The 21,574-nt window shown below is 52.3% G+C and overlaps 1 protein-coding gene across 1 annotated transcript in view; it reads right to left on the reverse strand.

Annotated features, from left to right (window-relative positions):
* Itgb5 (integrin subunit beta 5) overlaps positions 1 to 21,574 on the reverse strand; it is a 91,038-nt gene that overhangs the window by 8,643 nt on the left and 60,821 nt on the right. Inside the window, exons 9-10 of the mRNA XM_033755966.1 lie at positions 17,134 to 17,563; positions 122 to 344 (exon numbers count right to left, since the gene is read on the reverse strand). Of these exons, the coding sequence (XP_033611857.1) occupies positions 122 to 344; positions 17,134 to 17,563 (653 nt within the window). The remainder of the gene's footprint in view (positions 1 to 121; positions 345 to 17,133; positions 17,564 to 21,574) is intronic.

Here is a 21,574-nt window from a genome sequence, read left to right on the forward strand (position 1 = left end):
AAAGCCACTATTTTAGAGTGTCAGCAGGAGCCAGGCTAGATGGGAGGAGGCCAGGTAGTGGGGAGTGGAGGCTGCCCAGCTCGTGACAGGCTCACGTGAGCCCAGCAGGGGGTGCTGTTACCTCTTGGTGCTGCAAGCATCTGGGCAGGTCGGGCACTTCTCACACATCTCCCCAAAGGCTCCAGGCTCTGTGCACTGGCAGTGCCCACAGGAACAGCGCCCACGGTCGCTGCAGATCTGCCCATCCTCGGTGCGGCATGTACTGATGTCTGTGGAGCAGTTACAGTTGTCCCCGATGTAACCCGCGTGGCACTTGCATTCTCCACAGTGACACTCTCCATGACCTACAAGGGTACACACGTGCATCAGGGCCTGCTGGTCTGCAAGAATATAGAACCCCCCAGCGCCGGCCTTGTGCAACAGGGCTCCCAAAGGGGAGGGGCACTGACTCTGCCCTCAGCCTATCTGACCTTGTATGGCCGCAGGATCTGGGCTGGTGCTCTAAGTTGGTCCAGTTGACTGCCTAGTGCTGTAGGACCAGGGCCTAGGAAAGCTTCCCGACTCCACTGTTACACCCACATGGGACCCCAAATATGTCCACGCCCCAATCTCCAAAACCTGTGGCTGTTACAAGGTAAAACTTTGCAGATGACACAAAGGTAAGGATTTTGAGATTAGAGGTTGCAAGATTCTTATAAGAGGAAAAGAGGGAAGTTTGAGTACAGAGGAGAGTGTCTGAGGGACACAGGAGTGAGATGCTTTGCTGTTGGCTTCAAAGATAGAGCAGAAGGCCTGAACCAAGGAATGCAAGGAATGCAGCTCTAGGAGCTGGGAAAACAAGGAGCGCATTCTCCTTGAAGCCTAACAGGGAGTGTGGCCTTGCAGACACTTTGACTTAAACCCTGGAAAATGAATTCAGACTTCTGACTTCCAGAACCATAAGGAGTAAATCCGAGTTGCTTTCTGTCACTACATATCTGGTAATTTGTTACCAGCCACAATCCACAACTAGCACAAGCTGTCCTCCCTCAGGCCTAGTGAGATGCTTGCTGGCTTCTTGCTCAGGCATTAAGAGCCTGCAGAACCAAAGGAGAGGATGGAGGACCAGGTGTCAAAGCAACAAAAGGCAGCAGCGGCCTTGACTAGGGCGCTGTACTGACGTCAGACACCACCACACTCCAAATGCAATTCCTTCTTGTAATAACCCATGAGGACGGGGTCGGTATTTTTATGAATGGTGAAACTAAGACACGGAACCGTGAAGCGGCTTGCTAATGGCCACACAGCCGGGGGCAGAGCATTGACTTGAATCCAGGTGATCTGGCTCCAGAGCCCACAGCCTGAACCCCAAACTCCATTGCTCCTGGCTGCCTCGAGGGCCTTGACCTCCCTTGTCCACAGCCTGTGGGGGAGAGGGGCACCAGCTGGAGTTCTGCAGGGGCTCAGAGGACTATAACTGCAGAGGCCGGGGTCCCTAATCTTTAACACTAAGAAGGGTGGAATGCAGTGCTACGAATGGCTCTTAATCCTGACAGAATCTCCTGTGTGGTATTTCTTAAGCATGTCTTCCTTCCTAATGCCACTTTGCTAAGGCTGATATCATGTAAAATCAAGAGCTGCATTTACCCAGAAGCCAGCAGGAGACCGCAGAGGCTGGGCAGGCAGTCATGGAGAGAGGGGCCCACCATGCCCCTGCACCCTAGAGTCACTCCTGGCACTGCCAGCCCCTCCCCGGGACCCACAGCACAGGAGAGGACCTTGTTCCGGAGCCTCTGTCCTGGCCACTTCACTTCCTGCTGTGCTTCCCTGGCTCCACGTGCCTGTGACATGAAGCGGACAGAGTGGCCGTCTGGGTCAGCCCCATCTCCTAGCCTCCCCACCTGCCCAGGTGGCCCCAGGCCCTGGCACATTTCACGGCATCACTGAGGCAGATGGTGAGGCCCCAGGCAGGAGTGGAGAAGCAGGAACACAGCTCCGGTGCGCAGGAGCTGGCATGGGGCGTGGGCACTGTAGGAGAGCACAGAGCACCTGCTGCAAGTGTACAGGGGCAGGCTGGTGTGCAGGGAGCAGCACAAGCTCGCAGGCCGAGGACTGCCCACCCTCTGCACCAGCGTGTGAGCAGCGCCATGTGGGCCCTGGACAGCAGAGCCCCCCCAGGAAATCCTTACAGATGAATGGATCAAGGAGCACAACTCCAACTCCTGAGCCTCACAGGCTGCCCTCGTCAAGGGCCTGGTTTCAATCAAACTGGCTCACTGTCAGGGGCAATGTCCCCCAGCGTTTTACTATGAAGTTCCCAGACCTGTGGCAAATCTTAAAGGGACTCGCAGTGAGCTTCCACACAGGCCCCACCTGGATTCCGCCCAGATCTACTTTAAGTGGATGATGCTACGGGCGGCCCTATCACACGTTTGTCCACCCACCCACCCATCTGAATTTCAAAAATGCATTTCAAGGTGAGTCTCAGACATCAGTCCACTTCAGAGCTGAGTTTCCAATCCAGCACTGGCGCTCTCATTCACATACCCACCACAAAGCAAAGCAAGAGTACAGAAGATGAGTCTGGTGCTTTTTGGGGGTTGGAATCCAGGGCCTTTATATTCCAGGCCTGACAAGCACTCTATCACTGAGCCACGCCCCAGGTCCCAGGGCTGTATTTACTGTGTGCAGCCAGGCTGTTTTGCCTGACACGGTACTATTTTCTTCCCAACTCTGCTTTTGGTAGCAATATAAAAGTATCCAAATATAATTCAACACAATATTCCAACACATCAAAGATCTGCAGCGAAGGCAGCATGTACTCCACGGAGGCTCTGAGTGTGGGGCGAAGGGCAGGGGTTGAGGGGAGGAGGCCGTCAGCACGGGCAGAGAGATCCCAGCCTGCCTGTGACAACGCCCTCCACCGTGGTGGCTGCTGCAGGCACATCTCCACGGTGCAAGCCCCAGAGCCCCGAAACCCAGGCCAAGGTCAGTGGAGGTCATTTTGGGGTGAATGCATCACAGCTCGAGGGTTCAGAAGGCAGGAAGTAGGAATCAAGGTCAGGGGAGAGGGAAGCTGGAGACTTGCCAGAAATCACATGAGCGCTCGTGGAGAAACAGGGCCCAGCGAGCTTCCGGCCGAGAACACCTGCAAAGGGAGGGGATGCAGCATGCACAGAGGAGGGCAGCCTACCCACCTCGGGGGCCAGCAAACAAGTGCAACGGGGGACCCGCACGCCGGAGAACCCTCAGCCCTCTGGCTTTGTGGTGCCTGTTTGCTGACTACAGAGCAAGTCACACTAGGAAGTCCAAGGTCCACTCCGGGTGAAACTGCTGAAGCAGCCAAATCCTTGACCTAATGACACAGTTCCAGTCATCACACACACACCCCCACACACACAAAATTTAAAGCTGCTACGGCAAAGATGCGGAAGAACTGTTCCATCTCCCTTCATTCACCCAGGAGGCCAGTGGTGTCGTCTGGTGAGGCATTTCTGTTTCACGGAGCTGGGGTTTGGCCTCAGAAGCCTCTTCTGAGGCTCCCATGGCGCTGCAAATCTTCCCAACTGGTGGGAGCTGGCAGTGAGTGACCTGGCATCCTGGTTTAAAGCTTCTCAGCCTCCCTTAGTGTAACCCACAAGGGGTGTTGAAAACTAGACAACGCCTGGCCCCACTTCTGCTGGCCCCACATCTCCGGTCTGCAGCCAGGTTTCACCTGCCTGCTGGCGACTTCCACATCTTCTGTGCAGCCCTGACTTCTCCTAGCCCCTGGGAGGAACACACGCCACAGAAGTGAGCAGGGTCCTTTGGCGCTGTTCCCAGGATCAATGACCTATCGAGGACCACCCATGCGATTGACAATGCCCGGAGGACTTCTGTTAGTGCCCATCAAAGCCAAGCCAAGCAGTAGCGCTACCAGGGCAGAGCAGAATTTAATGCCCACTTCACATTGTACAAACACAAACGCACCTCCCTCATGCACAGACAGGGACACCAAAAGGTAACGCAAATGCACCAGGTTTGCCGTGCACCGCCACACGTGAGTTATTGGTGCCATGACCTTTTTCGGAATGTCCAGTGGCTAAATGGACAGGAAGCTTACACGCGCCTCTTTACACAGAACGTCAGCTCTGCAGAATTCAACAGCTTCCACCAGCAAAACAGTGCTTGTGAGGGCCAGGGCCAAGCCTCTTTGCCTCCTCTTATGAAACAGAATGCTGGCTCCTCAGAGGGAGCCAAGGCTGGAGGCAGGGCTGGGGCCAGTGGGGAAGCCCAGCATCCACACTGCGCAGAGTTCACGAAGAGCAGATCTTGCGGCTGACACCGTGATGTCCTGGTGAGGGGTGGCAGTGAGTGGTGAAGACAGAGTCCAACACGTAGGGAGCCCAGCAGGTGGCCACCGTGACAGTGCATTAGGCAGCTCCCAGCCATGCAGGCAGGACAGGGACTGCACTGGGACATCCTGCTGATGAAAGATTACAGAGGAGAGGAGAGGCAGAGCTGAGGGGCTAGGGCCCTGAGGAGAGGAGCTCAGAGGGATGGTCAGCTTATGGAAATCTGAGGGTGAGAATGTTCACATTCTCCCCCACCATTCACTGTGCCACACTGGGCAAGTCTCTAAACCTCTCTGATGACCACCCTCCCTCCCTGCATCTTCTGCTGTGAGGCAGGCAGGAGAACCAGTGAGCTAAACCCCCAGCCCACCCTCTCCCTTTTTTGAGACAAGGTTTGTAGTTCAGGCTGACACTGAACTCAGGGTGATCCTCCTGCCTCAGGCTCCTGAGTGCTGGGATTACAAGTGCCCAGCTCATCCACTCTCTTGTAAGGATGATGCTTTCTTGAAGGTAACATCAACAGAATCATCAGTGCTATTACAAGTAAAACTTCTAAGGGGGTCTCTGGTCCATGGGGCACTCAGGATATGGGAGATAAAATTGCTGTGAATGTCATGGGAGAAACTTGAGAGAAGCTGTCCTCAGGGAAACACACTAAGCATACCCAGAGGCCAAAGGGAGAGTGTGAGGGGTTTCTGAGGACTCCAGGGACAAGGTGACCAGCACAGGAGAGGACCCATGGTGGAATGGCACCCTCTGGGGGGAGGACCACACACACCAAGGACTGGCGGCATCCAAGGGGCCAGAGGCACCGACGGGCATGGAGGAACCCCAGCCTGCCCAGTGCTCTCGGGACCACCAGCTCCCAGACAAGCAGGTGGTGGGCATTCCTGCAGGGCCTGAGGATGAACAGGTCCACAGAGTACGGCAGTGGGGAAGCCTGCAGAGTGTGGGGCAGCAGAGCGCAGTGGTCAGCTGGCCTGGGCTGCCTCCTGGGTCTGCAGCTGGCCGGAAGTGGCCGAGGTTGCAGAACTGTCTTGGCTCTCTACACAGGGCTGAGAGAGGCCTCCCTCGTGGTGGCTGTGAGAGTCAGGTCAGCCCAAACAGAGCACTCGGGACAGTGTGTGGTGCTAAGTAAGCAATCCGTAAATGCTGTCACCACAGTGCTGTCGTGTAGCTGAGACCTACCAGGTTGCTTTCTCCTCAGTGCTGTCTCCCTCTCCCCCACACCCCTCCTCGTCTCTCTCTCACATACACTCACAAGTATATTCGCTCATTCTCGACTTCTCAGTGTCTGCCTCTCCCAAGGATCCCCCAGGCTTCTGTCCCCTCTCGTCACAGCCCCGAGAATTCACTCCCTCCCCTTTCAGGCCCGACATCTTCCTCTCCCACAGCGTTCACCGGCCTCACATCCCTGCCATCTCCCTTCTCAGAACAGGCAGCCACATACACAGGAAGTAGAGAAACAGAAGGGGTGTGTGCTGGAGACCCCGACCCACCTGGGGTGATTTCCCTGTCATCCCAAGTCAGACCCCACATGTCCTAGACATCCCCGGGGAACTCTTCACAACTGTCACAGGCGTGGGAAACCAAAGCTTTATGTGCTTCAGGTTACAATGTCTATGTGACTCCAGGGCCCTGCAATGTCCTGAGCCAAACCCACCACCCCGCCTTCCTCGCCGTGGAAAGCAAGGCGTGCAGGCCTCAGCCACGCTGCCAGCCAGGGCTCTTGGGCCAGGCTGCACAGTTCTCTCCACAGCACGGGAGCTGGAGATGGGCTGAACTCTGTGGCCCCGGGCTCTGAACAGGAAGGGGAATCCCTCCTGAGAGCTGCTATTTTCAGTTCTCTGTTGACCAGCTGGCTGGAGTTACGTAACAGACACTCTCGCCCTCCCGTGTCCCTGTCTGGCACGGATGCCCAGCATTCTCCAGGTGAGGGATCTCTCCCAGTCCAGTTAGCACAGGACTGTGTCTGTCCCACTAGTTAACTAGCCTTGTCCTCCGTGCACTGGCCTTGATCCCAGAAAAAGCAATGAACAGGGATTTCCGCAATGCATAGGACTCTCCCAGTTCCCTCACAAGGATCTCTGCAGTAATTAAATCAACCTCCAGGAGCAGGGGAAACTGTTCTTATAGTTTTATTTTTTTCTTCATGGTTTTCCTGAGCCTATGAACACAGCATTACCTTGGTACAGGCCAGTCAGTGACAGAAGAACTTGCCAGCCACGAGTGGCTCCTCCCAGGAGGAGAGTGCAATGCTCCCTCGCTTACACCAACCCCAGGCTCCTCGGTGAGTTGCCCCTGCCTCAGTGGACCCTGATCCTCTCCGTAACTCTGGAGCTCAGGGGACTGCTCAGCTGGGAAGAACGTTCTACACTGTGCTGCTGCGCAGTCTCATCCACCTGCTCACTGGCTCTGGGCAGCAGGCCAGAGTCCTCACTTCAAGAGCGGGCAGAGTGGTGCCTCTTTCACGTACGGGACTATGAAAATGCTGTGGAAATGTGCAGCAGAGAGATAGTTCATGTGCACGTTCACTGCGTCAGGGACTGAGTCCACCCTTTTGTCCCAATCCACCTGACACTTGGAAAGCACACCCCCAGCCCCCTTCCATGCCGTGCTCTCCTCCTGCCCCCAAGTGAATTTCTCTGGGGCTGCCACCATTTTTCTAAAATGTAAACCACGCAAAGCTGCATTTTCATACATTGTCAGAAATATAACTTCTATTCTTATACTTTAGATACAACACCCAAGGCAGCTCTCAAACATAGAGCCCATGCCATCTTCACTGGGCCCTGCTTCTCCAGGTACCGCAGTATCTGGCCACTTCCAGTCCCTCCCGGCTTTTCTAAAAGGTGCTGCACCTGAGCAGGTTTTTGTTTGGAAACAATCACTTGAACTGCAGTGCAGACCATGAGGAGGGTAGGGGCAGACACAGACAAGTGATGAACTTCAAAGAAACAGAAGAGGTCAGTGCACAAGCCCTGGCAGTCAGCAGGATGCAGGAGTGGGAGAGGCCGGACAAAGCACATTTTCTGGGTGTCTGGCTAGCGTGACTGAATGAATAATGGAAACAAAGGCATCAGGAGAGAACCACGGCTGGGAGAACATGAGCACAGCTGGGACCTGCAGAGATGGAGGGGCTGGCAAGCGCCCCGGGAGCTCAGGAGCAAGTGTGGAGAGCTGCGGCTCTGGGAACGGAGGAGGGCCCTGGGTCAGTGTGCGTGAGGGTGGCCAGAACCACGCGGCGAGCAACCCAAACCCTGGGAGCTGCCGGAGAAGGGTCTTGCCCAGGAGACTCCAGAGCTGTGATACAGGTGCAGACAGAACCTTTAAAGAGGGAGTGGCCGTGTCAACTGAGGCTCACGAGTCAAGTGAGATGGGGCTGAGTCCGGTCCCTCAGAGCCGGGAAGACCTATTCTGACGGCGTCACAGGGCTGAATCCAAATGGGTCAGGGTCAAGGGCTGAGTGGGAGTAACAAATGACAGCGACTGTGGACAGCTGTCTTCAGAATCATGGCTATGACAGAGAAGAGGAGCTGCCAGTGAATGTGATGAGCTTTTCTTTTCCATACTTCCCCCCTTTTCTTCTTTCTCCTAATAATAAACACTGCAGAATGTTGACTATACAAAGTGAAAACTGAAGCAGGGTACAGACATAACTGCTCATCTCACTGACAGACTGCTTCACCTCAAGAGCCTCTAAATCCATATGCAATCTAAGAATGCATTAGACTTTCGAGTGCCCCATGCCCAGCATGGTGTCAGGCATGCAGACGATGCTCAGAACAACTGGTGGTGGCCACAGGCTGCGAATATCACCAGGACAGACCCCAAGCCTGGGCCGAAGACACCAATGCCTGCTGAATTAGGACAAAGTATTTCAAATTCTTCACAAAAGGACGTCAAACGTCAAGGTCACCAAGGAAAAGAGGATTAAGGGTTCTCTCCCCTCCGCTGGAGGCTTGGTTATGGCCACACAGAAATCAGAGGCTTGCATTTCCCACTGTTTCAGCACACTACTCTGATTTCCCCAGCACAAGGCTCTTCAGAGATGCAAACTGTGATGCTTCCTGAGAATCCAGCAGCTCTAGCAGGCAAATGACAGTGTTCCCAAATAGCAAGGTCCCTGAGGCTCTCACCCCGGGCCTTTCATTGGCTGGATCTCAATTTGCATTCTGAATCAGAGCAGCAAGACTTGTCCACTGTGAAAACACCAGGTCATGCTGCTTCCGGCCAAGTCTCTCCAAACCTCAGCGTCACTTTCTGAAATGACAGCCCTGGCAAGAAAGCTAAGGCTCCACTGTCAAGGGCGCCAGAGCTCTCTCAGAAGGTACCTTTACCCTCCCAGTCCCAGGCCCCAATTGATCCCTGCCAACAGCCAGCACCCACAGCCCTTCAACTATACTGCATTGTATGTGAGGGAAGCTGAGAAAGAACTTGGTCTCTGCCCAGCTCTATCAGACACAGGGAGATTAAGGCAAAGGGTGGAAGATGGAAAAACCACAGGCTCTTTAAAAAACTCACCGTAGGGCCGGAGATTTAGCTCAGCGGTTCAGTGGCCTGCCTTGCAAACGCAAGGACCAGAGTTCAATCCCTGGTACCAAAAAAAAAAAAAACAAACCAAAAACTCACCTTTCAGAGAAGTCTGAAAACTGTTGAGTGAAATGAACCACCATCCTCCTCTAAGGCCATAAGCGCTGACTCAGAAAGGAAAACAAGGCAATGGCCAAAAGAAACACAGGTACCCTAGTCAATGCCCTGGGTTTGGCTTAACCTGCTGAGCCTAACAACTGGGCCCCTCTAGGGAGAGCAACTGCATCTACAATGTGACCTCACCACCCTCCTGGTCCTGCAACAGGATGAGAGGGTTACTATTTTCAACCTGGAAAACTGCCATGTGGCTGGTGAACAGCTGCCCAATTCTACCCACGTCAGCCACTGAGACCAAGCAGCACTGTCAGTGGGCAGCACCAGCGGTAACATCACATGTGGGGGACGCTCCCAAGCTGGGCTGAGGGAGCCCAACCAAGCCATGAAATGGCAGAGGGCAGCCGTGCCCTGGAGTCAGGGAGGTAGATCTTGGGTCAAGGATTTAGGCCAATACGCCAGCCTGCCACGTCATAGACCCCACCCCACGTGTGGCAGGACAAGTACCAACACATCCACCTCTCTGTAGGCCAAAACAATGAGCCAGACATTTTATAATTAGACTGTTAACACGGTCCCTTTTAGGAAAGCAGGCTCTGCATAATCAATAACACCAGATGCCCACTGAATGCAAAGAGGAACACTGTGTCTTCATAAAAAGTGGTCATAAAACAACAATGGTCAGCCAGGGCCTTTTGGCCCGTATGGGTCCTTTGGCCCTGATCTGCTGCATCTGGAAGATCCTATGTAACCCAGGGAAACTTGCTTAGGAAAACAGACAAAATATTTCCAAAAATTTAACTGAGAGAAAGATTAATGAGGTAAAACTTGGGAAATATGGGCCAACTGCTAGGCTGGTGGCAGTAAGGGCAGAAGTGGTAATTCAGAGGTTTGGGACAGTGTTACGCTAATCAAAACAAGTAAGCCTAAGTAGAAATGGGCTATTAACTTGCAAAAGGCAGTAAGAGGTTCTTCCGCTCTGAACTTGTAAGTAGGAGTCACGAGGTCAGATATGGGAGCTGAGGACTGCCTGAACCCAGAAGCCCAAGGCCAGCCTGTGCAACACTGCAAGAGCTTGTCTTGAGGCAGGAAACTCTCAAGGCAATTTAGCTGGCCTCAGTTTCCCCAAAGGTAAGCAGCCAAAGCAGGAAATACAAAGTTGGCCCACTGTGTGACTGGTGCTAATCAGAGAGGTGCATGGTACCAAAACATCCAGTCTAGTACTTGTTCATAATGAGTGCAACATACTCACAAATTAACCTGTTTCTAGGGAAACAAGCTCAATATAGTACAAAGCGCATTAGAATAGGCTCTGCTTGCATTATTTTAACACTTGCCTGTTCCGAAAGGCTAACACAGCAGAGGGGCATGAGCTTGCTTGAGGACCCGGGGTGGAGGTGGTTGGATAGGGTCAGAGGGCAACAGTAAGAGCTCCTGGGAAAAGGAAGAACTTCTAGCAGGTTGTCTCAGACCAAGGAAACATTTGGGTCTGGGCAGGGCACGGGGGTCAGCATTCCAGAGACAGGGACTCTCACTTTAAGAACAGGGCTCCCCCCACCCCACCAGAGGCACCAGCAGCTGAGGATAATAAAATAATCAGCTTGTTAGAACATCTAACATCAAGACCAAACTGAAAGCACTGCTTGAACTCCTGAGACATGGACCAAAAAGAGCTGTAAGAATTACTGTTTCGGCCACCAGAGGTCTCTCACAGTTTTACATTTAAGAGTGGAAAATGTTCTAACACGTTGTCCTATAATACCAAGAAGCTAATACCCCTGAATCCTATGTGACTAGGAGCTTATCTCTGGCATTCTCATGGTCTTCCTAGGGCTTTCCTTTGCTTTTTACATTTTATTGCATCCTTCACAAGCCAAACCTCACCACAAACTCTCCTGTTTGCATGGTTTCTTTCTAAGCAGAGAGAAGAGGGTGGCTCCCTTTTCAGAACCACTTCAGAAGTTTCTGGAAGCAGGACTTGAGCAGTGAGAAGACTCCAATACCAAAGCCAAGCCCAAGCTCAAAATGTTTCCCAAAACCCTGTTTCTTCTCATTCAGGGTCTCTCAAAAGGCTGGATGGTGAAGGCTGAAGTTTACGATGAGATGTATGCCCAGTCCTCCTCCTGGAAAGTTTCCAAGACATGGTGGAAAATTCCAGGAGCAACAAAAATGTAAAAATTAATGCAGTGCTGCGAGCTCTGGCATACAGTGTGACGCCTGGCACATGAGGGATAGTACTCAGCGAATTCCTGTTGGATGAGATGAACACAGCAACCTGCCTAAAACAAAATGCCACAAGTGAGAGGTCACTGCTGCATATCCTTAGCTGCACTCTGCAGGATCCGACACCGTTAAGCTCTGGTTTTCCAAAGAACTTGCTAAGCACAAGCTACACGAGGCTATCTGACCCTAGACATGAGCAGCCTGGCTCACCCTTATGCATTTGTCTAAACTAAACAGGGCATCGCTTCTGCATGTGATCAAGCCGTCCATTTTGGCACCATTCTGCCTCTCAAGTGAATTAAACAATAGCTACAGACAGATGGAATCTTAGAGAATTCCTGACTGGGGGAAGCCTGCTGAGAACTTTCTGAAAGCAACCTGTTTTGATGTCCTGGATGTTTCTAATGCCCACTTCCACAGAAGAAAAACTTCTTGCAACCTGGAGAGTCCAGACAGTGACATGTACTCAACACCACAAGTGATGAAGAGCTACGTAAGGAGCTTCACGCACACTGCCCTATTTGATCCTTACGACCCTCTGGGGTAGGCTTTTTCTCCTAATTTGACAGGTGAGAAAAATGGGGTTCAGAGAGGGTAAGCGAAGCCCCAAGACCACAGAGCGAGAAGGGCAGAGGCAGGGTAGCACCCAAGTGCACGTGTCTCCAAAGTTGCTTTCTCTCCACTGCCTGAAGATGCCACCGAAGGCTCTGGTAGTGCCTCTAGGGAAGAGACGAGGAGACACAGCTGTGTCTCTGCCGGTTAACAGCGTGGCATCTGGCAGCATTACGTGTGTTAGTGCGGCAATACTGAGGTTCACGCACCGTCCCTGGCCACCCAGTGAGTGGTAGCCGTGGAAATAGCTTCACTAATGACGGGTAACTGATTCTACTCTCTGAGCCACCAGAACCTGCACACTCCAAAATGCAACAGAACTCTTCTGGCCTTCACTGCCACGCGCATAATGAGGGTTAAAACACCACCGGGTGAAGGAAATAGCTATGTGGGTTGCTAATGCTCTGCCTGAGGGACTCCTTGGGGTAAGAGGACCCTTTCCCTAGAAGATACTGTATCTATATATTATCTCTGCCCCTCTGCACATGGTCCCTTCACCTGGCCTGGCCTGGGCAACTTAGAGAGACCCTGTCTCGAAATGTTAAAAAAGAGTTGCGGTAGAACACTTGCTTACCATGCACAAAGTCTTGTATTTGCCAGGCAGTCATGGTGCCACTGAGCTACATTTCTGGGCCCAGATTCCATTTTCTTATTCTTGGGAGGGAGCTACAGGGGTCTCTTGACTTCTAATTGCCATCCACACAATAGAGATCATCTAGCAACAGGTAGATAGAGAGAGAGGATAGATAGGTAGATAGAGGTACAAACTTACTTGGATATACTTTTGTGATCTCATAGTCAGGGAACCAAAGGGTTTGGATCAAAATTCTCTATCCTATTTGATTTAAAATTCCTCACTATACAAAACCCAAAAGTAGCCTGAACATTAGCAAATGTTTCAATGTGCTCCGGCAGTCATTTCACATATGTTGAAAGCCTTGGGGCTGAGACTGATCTCAACAGTTTACTAGCACAAGAGAGTGACTCAGATCCTGAGAGAGGCACTGTCTGGGCATGGAAACCAACAGAGAATAACAATGTTTGAAGGGAAACCTTTATGACACTGAGAACAGCTGAACAGCCCACCTCCTACTTCTCTCTTTAGGGTCACCACTTCACCTATGAAGCTCCGAGACAGCTGTGGACAGAACCGTTCTCTACATTATGCTGCTTCCAGGAACCAGTGAGAGACCCGAGAGCCCCGAACACACACATCGTCACAACAACCACATCACGAAAGTAGTAACAGAGCTGTTCAACTGCTTCCAGACCTGGGCCTGACTTGCTTCCCTGCTCATTTCTAAGGTGGGAAACCTGCGATGGATGCCTTGCGTTTTCCCCAGGTCTGGATTTGAGTAAGGAACAGGACTAACCCTCTGGAGGGAAAGAAGAGAAGTGGGAGTCACGTCTCTGAGACATCCTCTGCCCCAGCCCCGTCTTCATGCGTGCCTTGTAGCCCTGGTCTGAAGATACCACAACCACGCAATCCTCTTCCAGACCAGGCTCCGGAAGAAGGGGTGAGGACTGGGAGGGAACACAAGGGCACTGGCCCATGGGCCGACTCAGCATCGTCAGCAGCGAAGCAGCGGTTGGAAACTGGCTTCTCTCCCTCGAAAACCCCATGTGCAGCAGCGATCCAGGGGCTGCAAACGGACACACACAGACCAACAGCGGGAGCCCCACACTGAACTTGGGTGCCCAGGCACACGGGCTGGAATTCCTCCCCTGCCACTCACAACTGTCTCCAGAAGGAGCAAGGGTTTGAAAGACAAGGAAGTGTGGGGTGCTGAGCAGACTGAGCAAGGGGCTGCTGCAGGAAGATGTGCCATCGAGTCCTGCGGGAAGGTGTGCGATCGAGTCCTGTCTGGAGCTGGGCTCAGTTCTGAGTCCTTCTCAAGTTAACAAACACAACGATGACCTCACTCTAGAAACCACTTTCTGCAGGAAGATTTTAATAGCTTCACATTTTAGCTGGCTGTGGCTTGTTAAGTGAAGGGGCGAGAGAGGCCAGTTGGGGGTGCAATGGAAAGAGAGTCAAAAAAAGAGAATCAGGGAAAAAAGCAAGACACAAAATTATACACAGACATGTGCACACACACACACACACACACACACACAGCCATGTTAATTTAGAAAAAATTTTGGAAGGAAAGAAACTAATTCTTATGCTATGAATGATGCAATTATGGATGATTTAAACAATTTCTTTCTAGCCTTCAGAATATTCTGGACCTAAAAGTGATCCTCCAGTTCTCTGGGAAGGCCGTTCTCTTGCACACACAGTGTTGGAGGGTATGCATTTGAAACAGGAAGGGTGGAAGAGGCCCTTGACTGGTTTGTCAGATGGCAAACACATTAATCCAGCTCACCAAGAAAGAGGCAAGCAGACAGCACAGTCATCAGCTTCCCACACCTTCAGTTTCCTTTCATGAACATGTACTTCTTTTCCAGTGGACAGACACATCCCATCCCACCAGTCCCTGGAAATCAGGGAACTGAGCCTCAGCCCTCTGGCTTCTCTATCTCATGACCTGAGAGTATCTGGACACCGCAGTGTTAAACAGGTGAAGAGAGAGCACCAGAGGAAGAGTACTCAGGGCTCTCCGGCACAGGGTTGGGGAGAATCCTGCAATTCAAGATGAACTCAGAACTGTGAGTCCTAGAGGATGAACCAAAGAGTGCATGTTCGCTCGGCCTCAGACAGTCCTTCCACAGTGGGAGTTACTTCTGTGGGGCGACACTCATACCTCTGCTAGTAACCACCTGCACCAGCAGGCTATGGACTCTATCAGCCCTTCGCCTGCTGTCTCTTCAGCTTTACAGGGGTGTAGCACCAAGTGGTGTTGGCCTGGTTTTAGAGATGGAGAAACCAAAAACCTAAGACAACCAAAGTCTCAGGCTAATAAACTGGAGACAGAATCTGCAAAGGCAAATGTGTTCCCAGGCAACGTGAGTGAATACAAGTGGCCTTCTGCAGTGACTCTGGATGTCTGCTCATAGTTCTTTAAAAGAAAAGCATTGCTGGGACCGGGGATTTAGCTTAGTGGTATCACTGCCTGCCTCAAAAGCACAAGGTCCAAGTTTGAGCCGAGGTACCAAAAAAAATAAATAAAATAAAGGCATTGCTGAAGGTCCATTACTAACACATCCAATCTTCATGAGCTTTGACATGGCTGCCAGGTGAATGGAAACCATTCTGCAATGCTGGCCTTCCATAGCCAGAGCCAGAGCCAGAGCCAGGCTAAGCACTGGAACCAGCATGGGGGAGACCTACTTTTTTTTTTTTTGGTACCAGAGACTGAACTCGGGATCAAACTCTGGACTTGGGCTTGCAAGGCAGGCAGTGGAACCATTGTGCTAAATCAATCCCTGGCCTGAGACCTTTGTTTGTGCCAGGTGATGTTCTAGGTGCTTTCCAAACAACTCCATGTGCAAAGCCCCACACCAGCACGGGGTACAAGGGGATTGGGGCCCAGGCCTGCTTTTTGGCCCACAGTTTTCTGCTACCCCAGACAGAAGTGCCTAGCTAGTGCCAGCCCATCATCACTTTGAGAGTCAACCCCTGTTGAAATGTCTGGTGCCTCAAATCCTGATTTGCCACCTCCCCTCTTCTGTGACATTCACAGGCCCCACATTTTCCAGGCAAGTCTAACTCTGAGATTTTGGCCCCCCTGCACCCATGGGCGTACTTCTTGTCTCCCAGTGAGGCACCGCTTCCACAGAAGCATGTGTGCTCCTCCTAGGGTGACACACTGTTTACCTGTCTGCTTTGCACGAGCCACACAGCACACTGCATCTGCACAGGAACTCAAGCTCCTTTCGTATCAGCCCTTCCCATCTGGAGGACCATTCTCCTGGAGGGAATTCTGGAGACCACAGAAGAAATCCTAGCCCTGCCTCCAGTCATTTTGTTTTTTATCTTTGAAGGTATGGCACTGGAAGGAATGGCCCTTTTAGAACTCAATTTTAAAGTATCATTTCAGAAGGCAACTCACAATGGGCAACGCCAGCTTGTGATTTAACAGGAACCACTCACTGTGAAGTCCTGTGTTTAGATCCAAGAAATCAGGCCTCAAACGTCACATAATAAAAACTTAGCTTGGCTATAGTTCATTCAAAATAGTAATCACCTCTTGGTAGTAAAAATAAAAACAAACTCAAGAGTATGATGTGACTGCCGAACAGAAAATGGAGCGTAGTACAGGACACATCAATGGCAGGCAAGTGTCCAGATCACAGAAAGCAAGGGCTTGGCTGAGCTTTCCTCAAGGCACCCTTATCTAGAATGACAAATGCTGCGGTCCATGTGGGGCGGTGCGCTCATTAACAAGTGACAGGACCCCAGAGAAGGGAGACGTGGGGTTCGGCGTGGATAAGAAGGGAGGGCACAAGTGTTTAGATGGCTAACAGGTTGCCCATGTGGAAGTGGGAATTAAGAACGAGAAGCACCGAGAGGAAATTACTGAGAAGTAAGTTTCTGTTTGATATGAGGAGGAACTTCTAAAACCAGAATTGTGGCAGGCCGAATGATGACCCCATCGATGTCTACACTTAATTCCTGGCACCTGTGCCTGTGACCACATGTGAGAATGGGGACTCTGCAGATGTGACAACACTGAGGAGATGGGGAGATTTTCCTGGGTCATCCGGTGTCCCACAGAACCACAGGGGTCTACAGAACAGAGGCAGATCCCTCAGAGCGGAACATGACAATGGAAGCAAGGTTAAACTCAGGGAAATTTCCAAGAATACTATCTGGCTGGATTGGTAAGCAGAGAAAGAAGTCCAAACCCAAGAGTAGAGGCAGCATCCAGTGGAGAGGAAAGAGCCAAGGAAATGGGCTCTCTTCTATACCTTCTGGAAGGAATGAACCCTGCTAAAAACAATGTTAGCCAGAGAAGATACAGGGAAGACTTCCGACCAGCAGAACTGAGCAGATTTCATTTGGATTGTCATTAAATCTGCAGACACGTGTTAGAGCAGCAGTAAAAAGTGAATGCAATGTGTGGTAAGAAGACAGCCACTACCAGGCCCAGTGAGCTCCGTCCAGAGGGCAATGAAGGGCAGACCGAGCATCAGGCCCTGCATTATCTGACAAGTCGGCTGGGTGATGCCCTCTGATAGAGCCTGACCGCAGACAGTGCCTTCTGTTTTTATATTCCTATGCAGTCCCAACCTGTGCTCGGTAGGCAAGGCTTGTCCACGGTCTTCACCCAAGACAACTGTGGTTGTGACATTTCCACCACCACCAAGGAAAACGCAGGCTTTTAGGAGGAGGTCCCCACAGCTCCTGGGCCTGAGGCAGGCTCAGAGCAAAAGCCTGGCTGCTGACACCTACCTGAGCAGAGGACGCCCTTGTTTCTGGCACAAGAGAAGTTGTCGCACTCGCAGAAAGGCCCATAGATCTTCCCAAACTCGCTCTCGAAGCAGGAGCACTGGTTGCAGCTGCACTCACCACGCCCACTGCACAGCGGCTTGCCCTCTGCCTCCCGGCACAGGTTCTGGTACACACTTTGGTTCTCCCCCTCCTGGCACTCGCACTTGGTGCCCAGGTAGCTGGGGTTGCACTCACACAGGCCACAGACGTAGGTCCCATTCCCGCTGCACCTGGTGCTGTCAGGCTCTAGCCCAGAGCTGCAGCCGCATGTGCAGTTGTAGGTGACCACCAACCGCAGGCTGTCTCGGAAGCCCACAGGCCGCAGGGTGAACGTGTGCTCAGTGTGTCTGCTGGGGCAGCTCCAGGCCTCCACCGACACATCAAAGGATGCCTGGGCAGAAGGGAGAGAGGACACATTGTGGTCCTGGCAAGCCAGGGCTTCCCAGCCACCCATGGGCACAGCCAGGTCGCAATTTTCTGCATAACAGAAGCCTGGAGTGGCCGAGGAGGAAGAGACCCTGGGACCAGCAAGCTCCCCAACTCCCAGAACAGAGACTGTTCAGGTGAGCTGACATTCGACAGGCACCGTGCTCAGTTCCTTAACATTCGTGGTCTCTTATCCTTAGGACTCTGAGGAGAGAGACTTCAAAGAAACGCACAAGGAATCACTCAGGTTTAACTGGTTCTTGTGGTTTTCTTTTCATTCTATCCTCTCCTCCTCCCACCTACACCCAGGACACCTCTCTCCACTCCACTTCAAAAGCCATTCATCAGCAAAGATTTACTGGGTACTGTGCTGGGTGTGCAGTCAGATGCAGGGGTAGGGTGGCACTCCTGACATGAGGTGTCAGGGTGGCAAGTACCTGCCTGCCTCTTGGGACAGGGCTCCTCTCTGCTGCAGAAGGGATGGGCAGACACCTGAGATCTGTTCACAGGCACTTCTGAACTCTGACCCCTCCCCTGTCCCAGGTCCCAACACCACCTCTGAAAGCAGTTCCCACAGCCATATCTTGCCCAATCAGCCATGGCCCTGAGGCCTTAGGGAGAGTCACCATCTGATGAAACACGGACAGACTTCAAGCAAAACAGGGGAATGTTTCTAACTTGGGAGCTTCTCATGGGATGCCATGGGGCCAGGGATCTGCGTGTGGATCCGATCTCCCAGAGCCTCGGAGCGGGCACCGTAAATACGGTGGGGATGCAGCCGATGCCAGCATTAGTGAGAAAACGGCATGGGAAAGCACACACCCAGGGGCTTCCCCACTCCCCAGACAGGCCCAGCCCACTCCAACTGGCCCTGCATGTCTGCAGCTGGATATCTTCATTTTCCAAAAGGCTCCTCAGCTCAACCTGAAGCTCAAAATGAGCCAGGCACCTCTGTTACCTATTATTGCTCTTCTGTTATTTGGTTGGAAAAAAGGTGATCTTTAGAAAGTCATCAAAAGCTTGCTTTTCTAGACACTCTTTGGGTAACAATATTATTTTTGAGAACACTAAAAAATTACTGCTTCTGAACATTCTGTATTTTCCCCTTGCTCTGAGATCTTTGCTTCTAAAAGGGCTTTCCTCAGATTCTGTAACATCAGGAAACACCCAGCTCTCCTGGTCCTAGAGAAAGTCCTCCCCAATAAGAAACCAGGGTCCCAGAGGCTGGACAGCAGTACTGGCCAAGACACTTCACAGGAAGTGCTTTTGGACAGGTGAGCTGAGGACAGGGCCAGGACCCAGGGTGCAGACACTGGACTGGCGCTCCCTCACGTCCATCTCCGTGTGTGCGGGGAGGAGGAGTCGGCAAAGGGGAGAGACTGACAAAAACTAGTTCAGGGCTGAGTTCCAAGGCCCCAAGGAGTAAGGAGGTACTCAAGGTTAGGAAACAGGATGGGGATGCACCTGGCACTGAAATCCACTGACAACACAGATTTAGCAACTGCCGGTGCCTACTGTTTACCAGCACTGCACTGGGCACTTCTGGTGCCTCCTGTATATACCTGGAAGAGGATCCTCATTTCAGCAGGGAGATGACGGGGCGGAGGGATCGTGAATTTGGCCATGGTCCCATAGCAGTGGAGGTGGGGCTCGTCTAGAATGCAGCAGCCTGTCTGTGTTCGCCTGCTCACAAAATCTACAAATGGGATAGGGTAGATGCCTGTGCCAAGGTCACCTGAAGGTGACCCCGAAGTGGTGGCCGGAGGCTTCCCCAAATCTTTCTGCCCTGGGTTGGGAATAATCTGAATGTGGGAAGAAAGAGAGGAATGAGCCTAAGGCACCCATGGGGCCATCTGGACTGCAGGGGGGATGGAGCCTTAGAAGAGCCAGACTCCAGAGGGGAAACAGAGAGGAAACAGTGACTTGCTTGGAGCTATGGCTTCCTAGGACTACAACTTGCTAGACTTGCTGAATGAAATGCCTTAGCCCACAAAGCATTCTGGAGGTCTAGAATTGACTACAAAGGAATGACCAGAACTGCGAGCCACAGGTACTGAACTACTGAGTGACCACGGGGAGGACACCCCCTGAGCAAAACCTTCTCATGCAGACAGGCCTGTGTCACGAGACACAGTAAGTTAAAAGGGAACTGAGTCTCCTGAGTCTTTCGATCCTGCGGTAAGTGGAGGAGTTGAGGGAGACTCTGAATCAGGGCCCAGAATGCTCATACTGTCTACCTGCCTGGCTTCAAGGTCCTGGGGCATCCTGGGCCAGGTCTTGGGCCATGAGGTCTATCAGTCTGCCCCTCCACCCTAGCCTGGCCTTCAGTCGCTGGCCTGATAACCAAGGAGAGGCTCCGTCTCTACCAACAGGTCTCAGCTCATAGTGCTCTGAAAAGCACTCGAACTGCAGTAAATCAGTTCACTCACCCCTCCTTTCAGTGTGTATTTCCTAGTGGATTAAGAAAGACTCTAGATACTGGAAGGCAACAGGAAAGTGGTTTCTCCTCCAGTGACTGAGGATTCCAGCTTAGAACTGATAGGGAAGGCTCAATTCCTGGAAACGTTCCAGTCCCCCACTCCAAGACTCCAGAAGGTCACAGGCGCAGCAGACCTGTGGCCTGCCTCAGTGGGGTGCTCCCAGTCCACCACCAGTCCACTCTTTCAAAAAGGCTGCCCCACCCCCAACCAAACCCCCAACCCCAGAGCTACACAGATGCCAAGTCTACTGAGATCTCAATAAAGAGCTGGATTGGGACCACAGAGCCCAGATCAGTGGATGGAGCAGGGAGTAGGGAAGACGTGCCATGGGAAGGTCACGACGGGGCTCACTGGCCCTTTGTGCTGGGCATTACTGCTGGCCACACAGCTAGCCATTCGCATACTGATGTGTCAAAGCCAGTAAACAAGGATGCCAACTCCCAGCAGCGCATTCCCTCATCTATGGTGTTTGAATCAAGGGAAGGGAATCAGGGGAGCACTTAAGCCCCAGAAGAACCTCACTGTATTTGGGGCCTCCAGGTTTATGTAAGGAAGATTCCCCTTTGAGAACATCCTTGTCCCTCACCCACTGTCAAATGTTTCTTGTTGAAGAGATGCTTTAGCCCAGGGAACACAGGGTGGCCATAGAATCACTGCCTCTGGAAGTGATTGTAAGCTGATGCCTGTACCCTGCCAGCTTCTGCTGGAAGCTATTCCTCCAAGGTGGTGAGATCCACTCAACCCAGCTGTCCAAGGTTGTGTCCTCGTGCCCAGGCCAGTCCCTGAGATCCCTGCTGACAAGTGACTCCCGCCTGCTTTTCCTAACCCCCTTTCAGGGCTGCACGTTCCTGCCCACGTCTCACCATTCCCTGATGTGTGCTTAGCCCTCCCAACTCATGGCACCCGAGAAGGGAACCCGACTGCCAGACAGTGGCCAGACCCCTTGACTTGGCACAGGTGTCCTGCCCCTGGGTGCCCAAACTTCTCCTCTCCCCACCCAAGACACCACATGCTGCTTTTACCTGCAAAGGGAGATGCTCACCACACTCTCCAGCCTCGCCTTGCTCCCGCCAGTGGGGGCACCCACCTCCCTTCCCTGCCTCATCCACAGCACCCTCTGCCACAAGAGCCCTTCCTCTTCGGGGCTCCTTCAGGGCCACGCCATCTGTCACAGCACTGTTCGTCCTACCTGAGGCTGATTCATTTTCGTGGTTACCTTGTCCACTGGACTCGGAGCCCTGCTTCTGGCCTCATCTCTTATCATTTATTTAGTTAATTTCATTGGTATATTTAGCAATGATGCCACTTCTCTGTGACCCTCCCACTCAGGAAGTACATGGAGTCCAGGGGGACAGGCATGGGCCGCAGCACTGGCACCCTGTTTTCGGTCCTGACATTTGCAACTTACTGGCAGCGGGCCTTCCGGCCAATTTCTTGAGCTCCCTTTGAGCTTGTATTTTGCACATTAAAGTGGAGTAGTAAAAGCTACCTCGCAA

The sequence above is a fragment of the Fukomys damarensis genome, unplaced genomic scaffold, assembly GCF_012274545.1.
Source record: "Fukomys damarensis isolate Sample0158 unplaced genomic scaffold, DMR_v1.0_HiC HiC_scaffold_24, whole genome shotgun sequence".
In the NCBI taxonomy this organism is placed as follows: domain Eukaryota; kingdom Metazoa; phylum Chordata; class Mammalia; order Rodentia; family Bathyergidae; genus Fukomys; species Fukomys damarensis.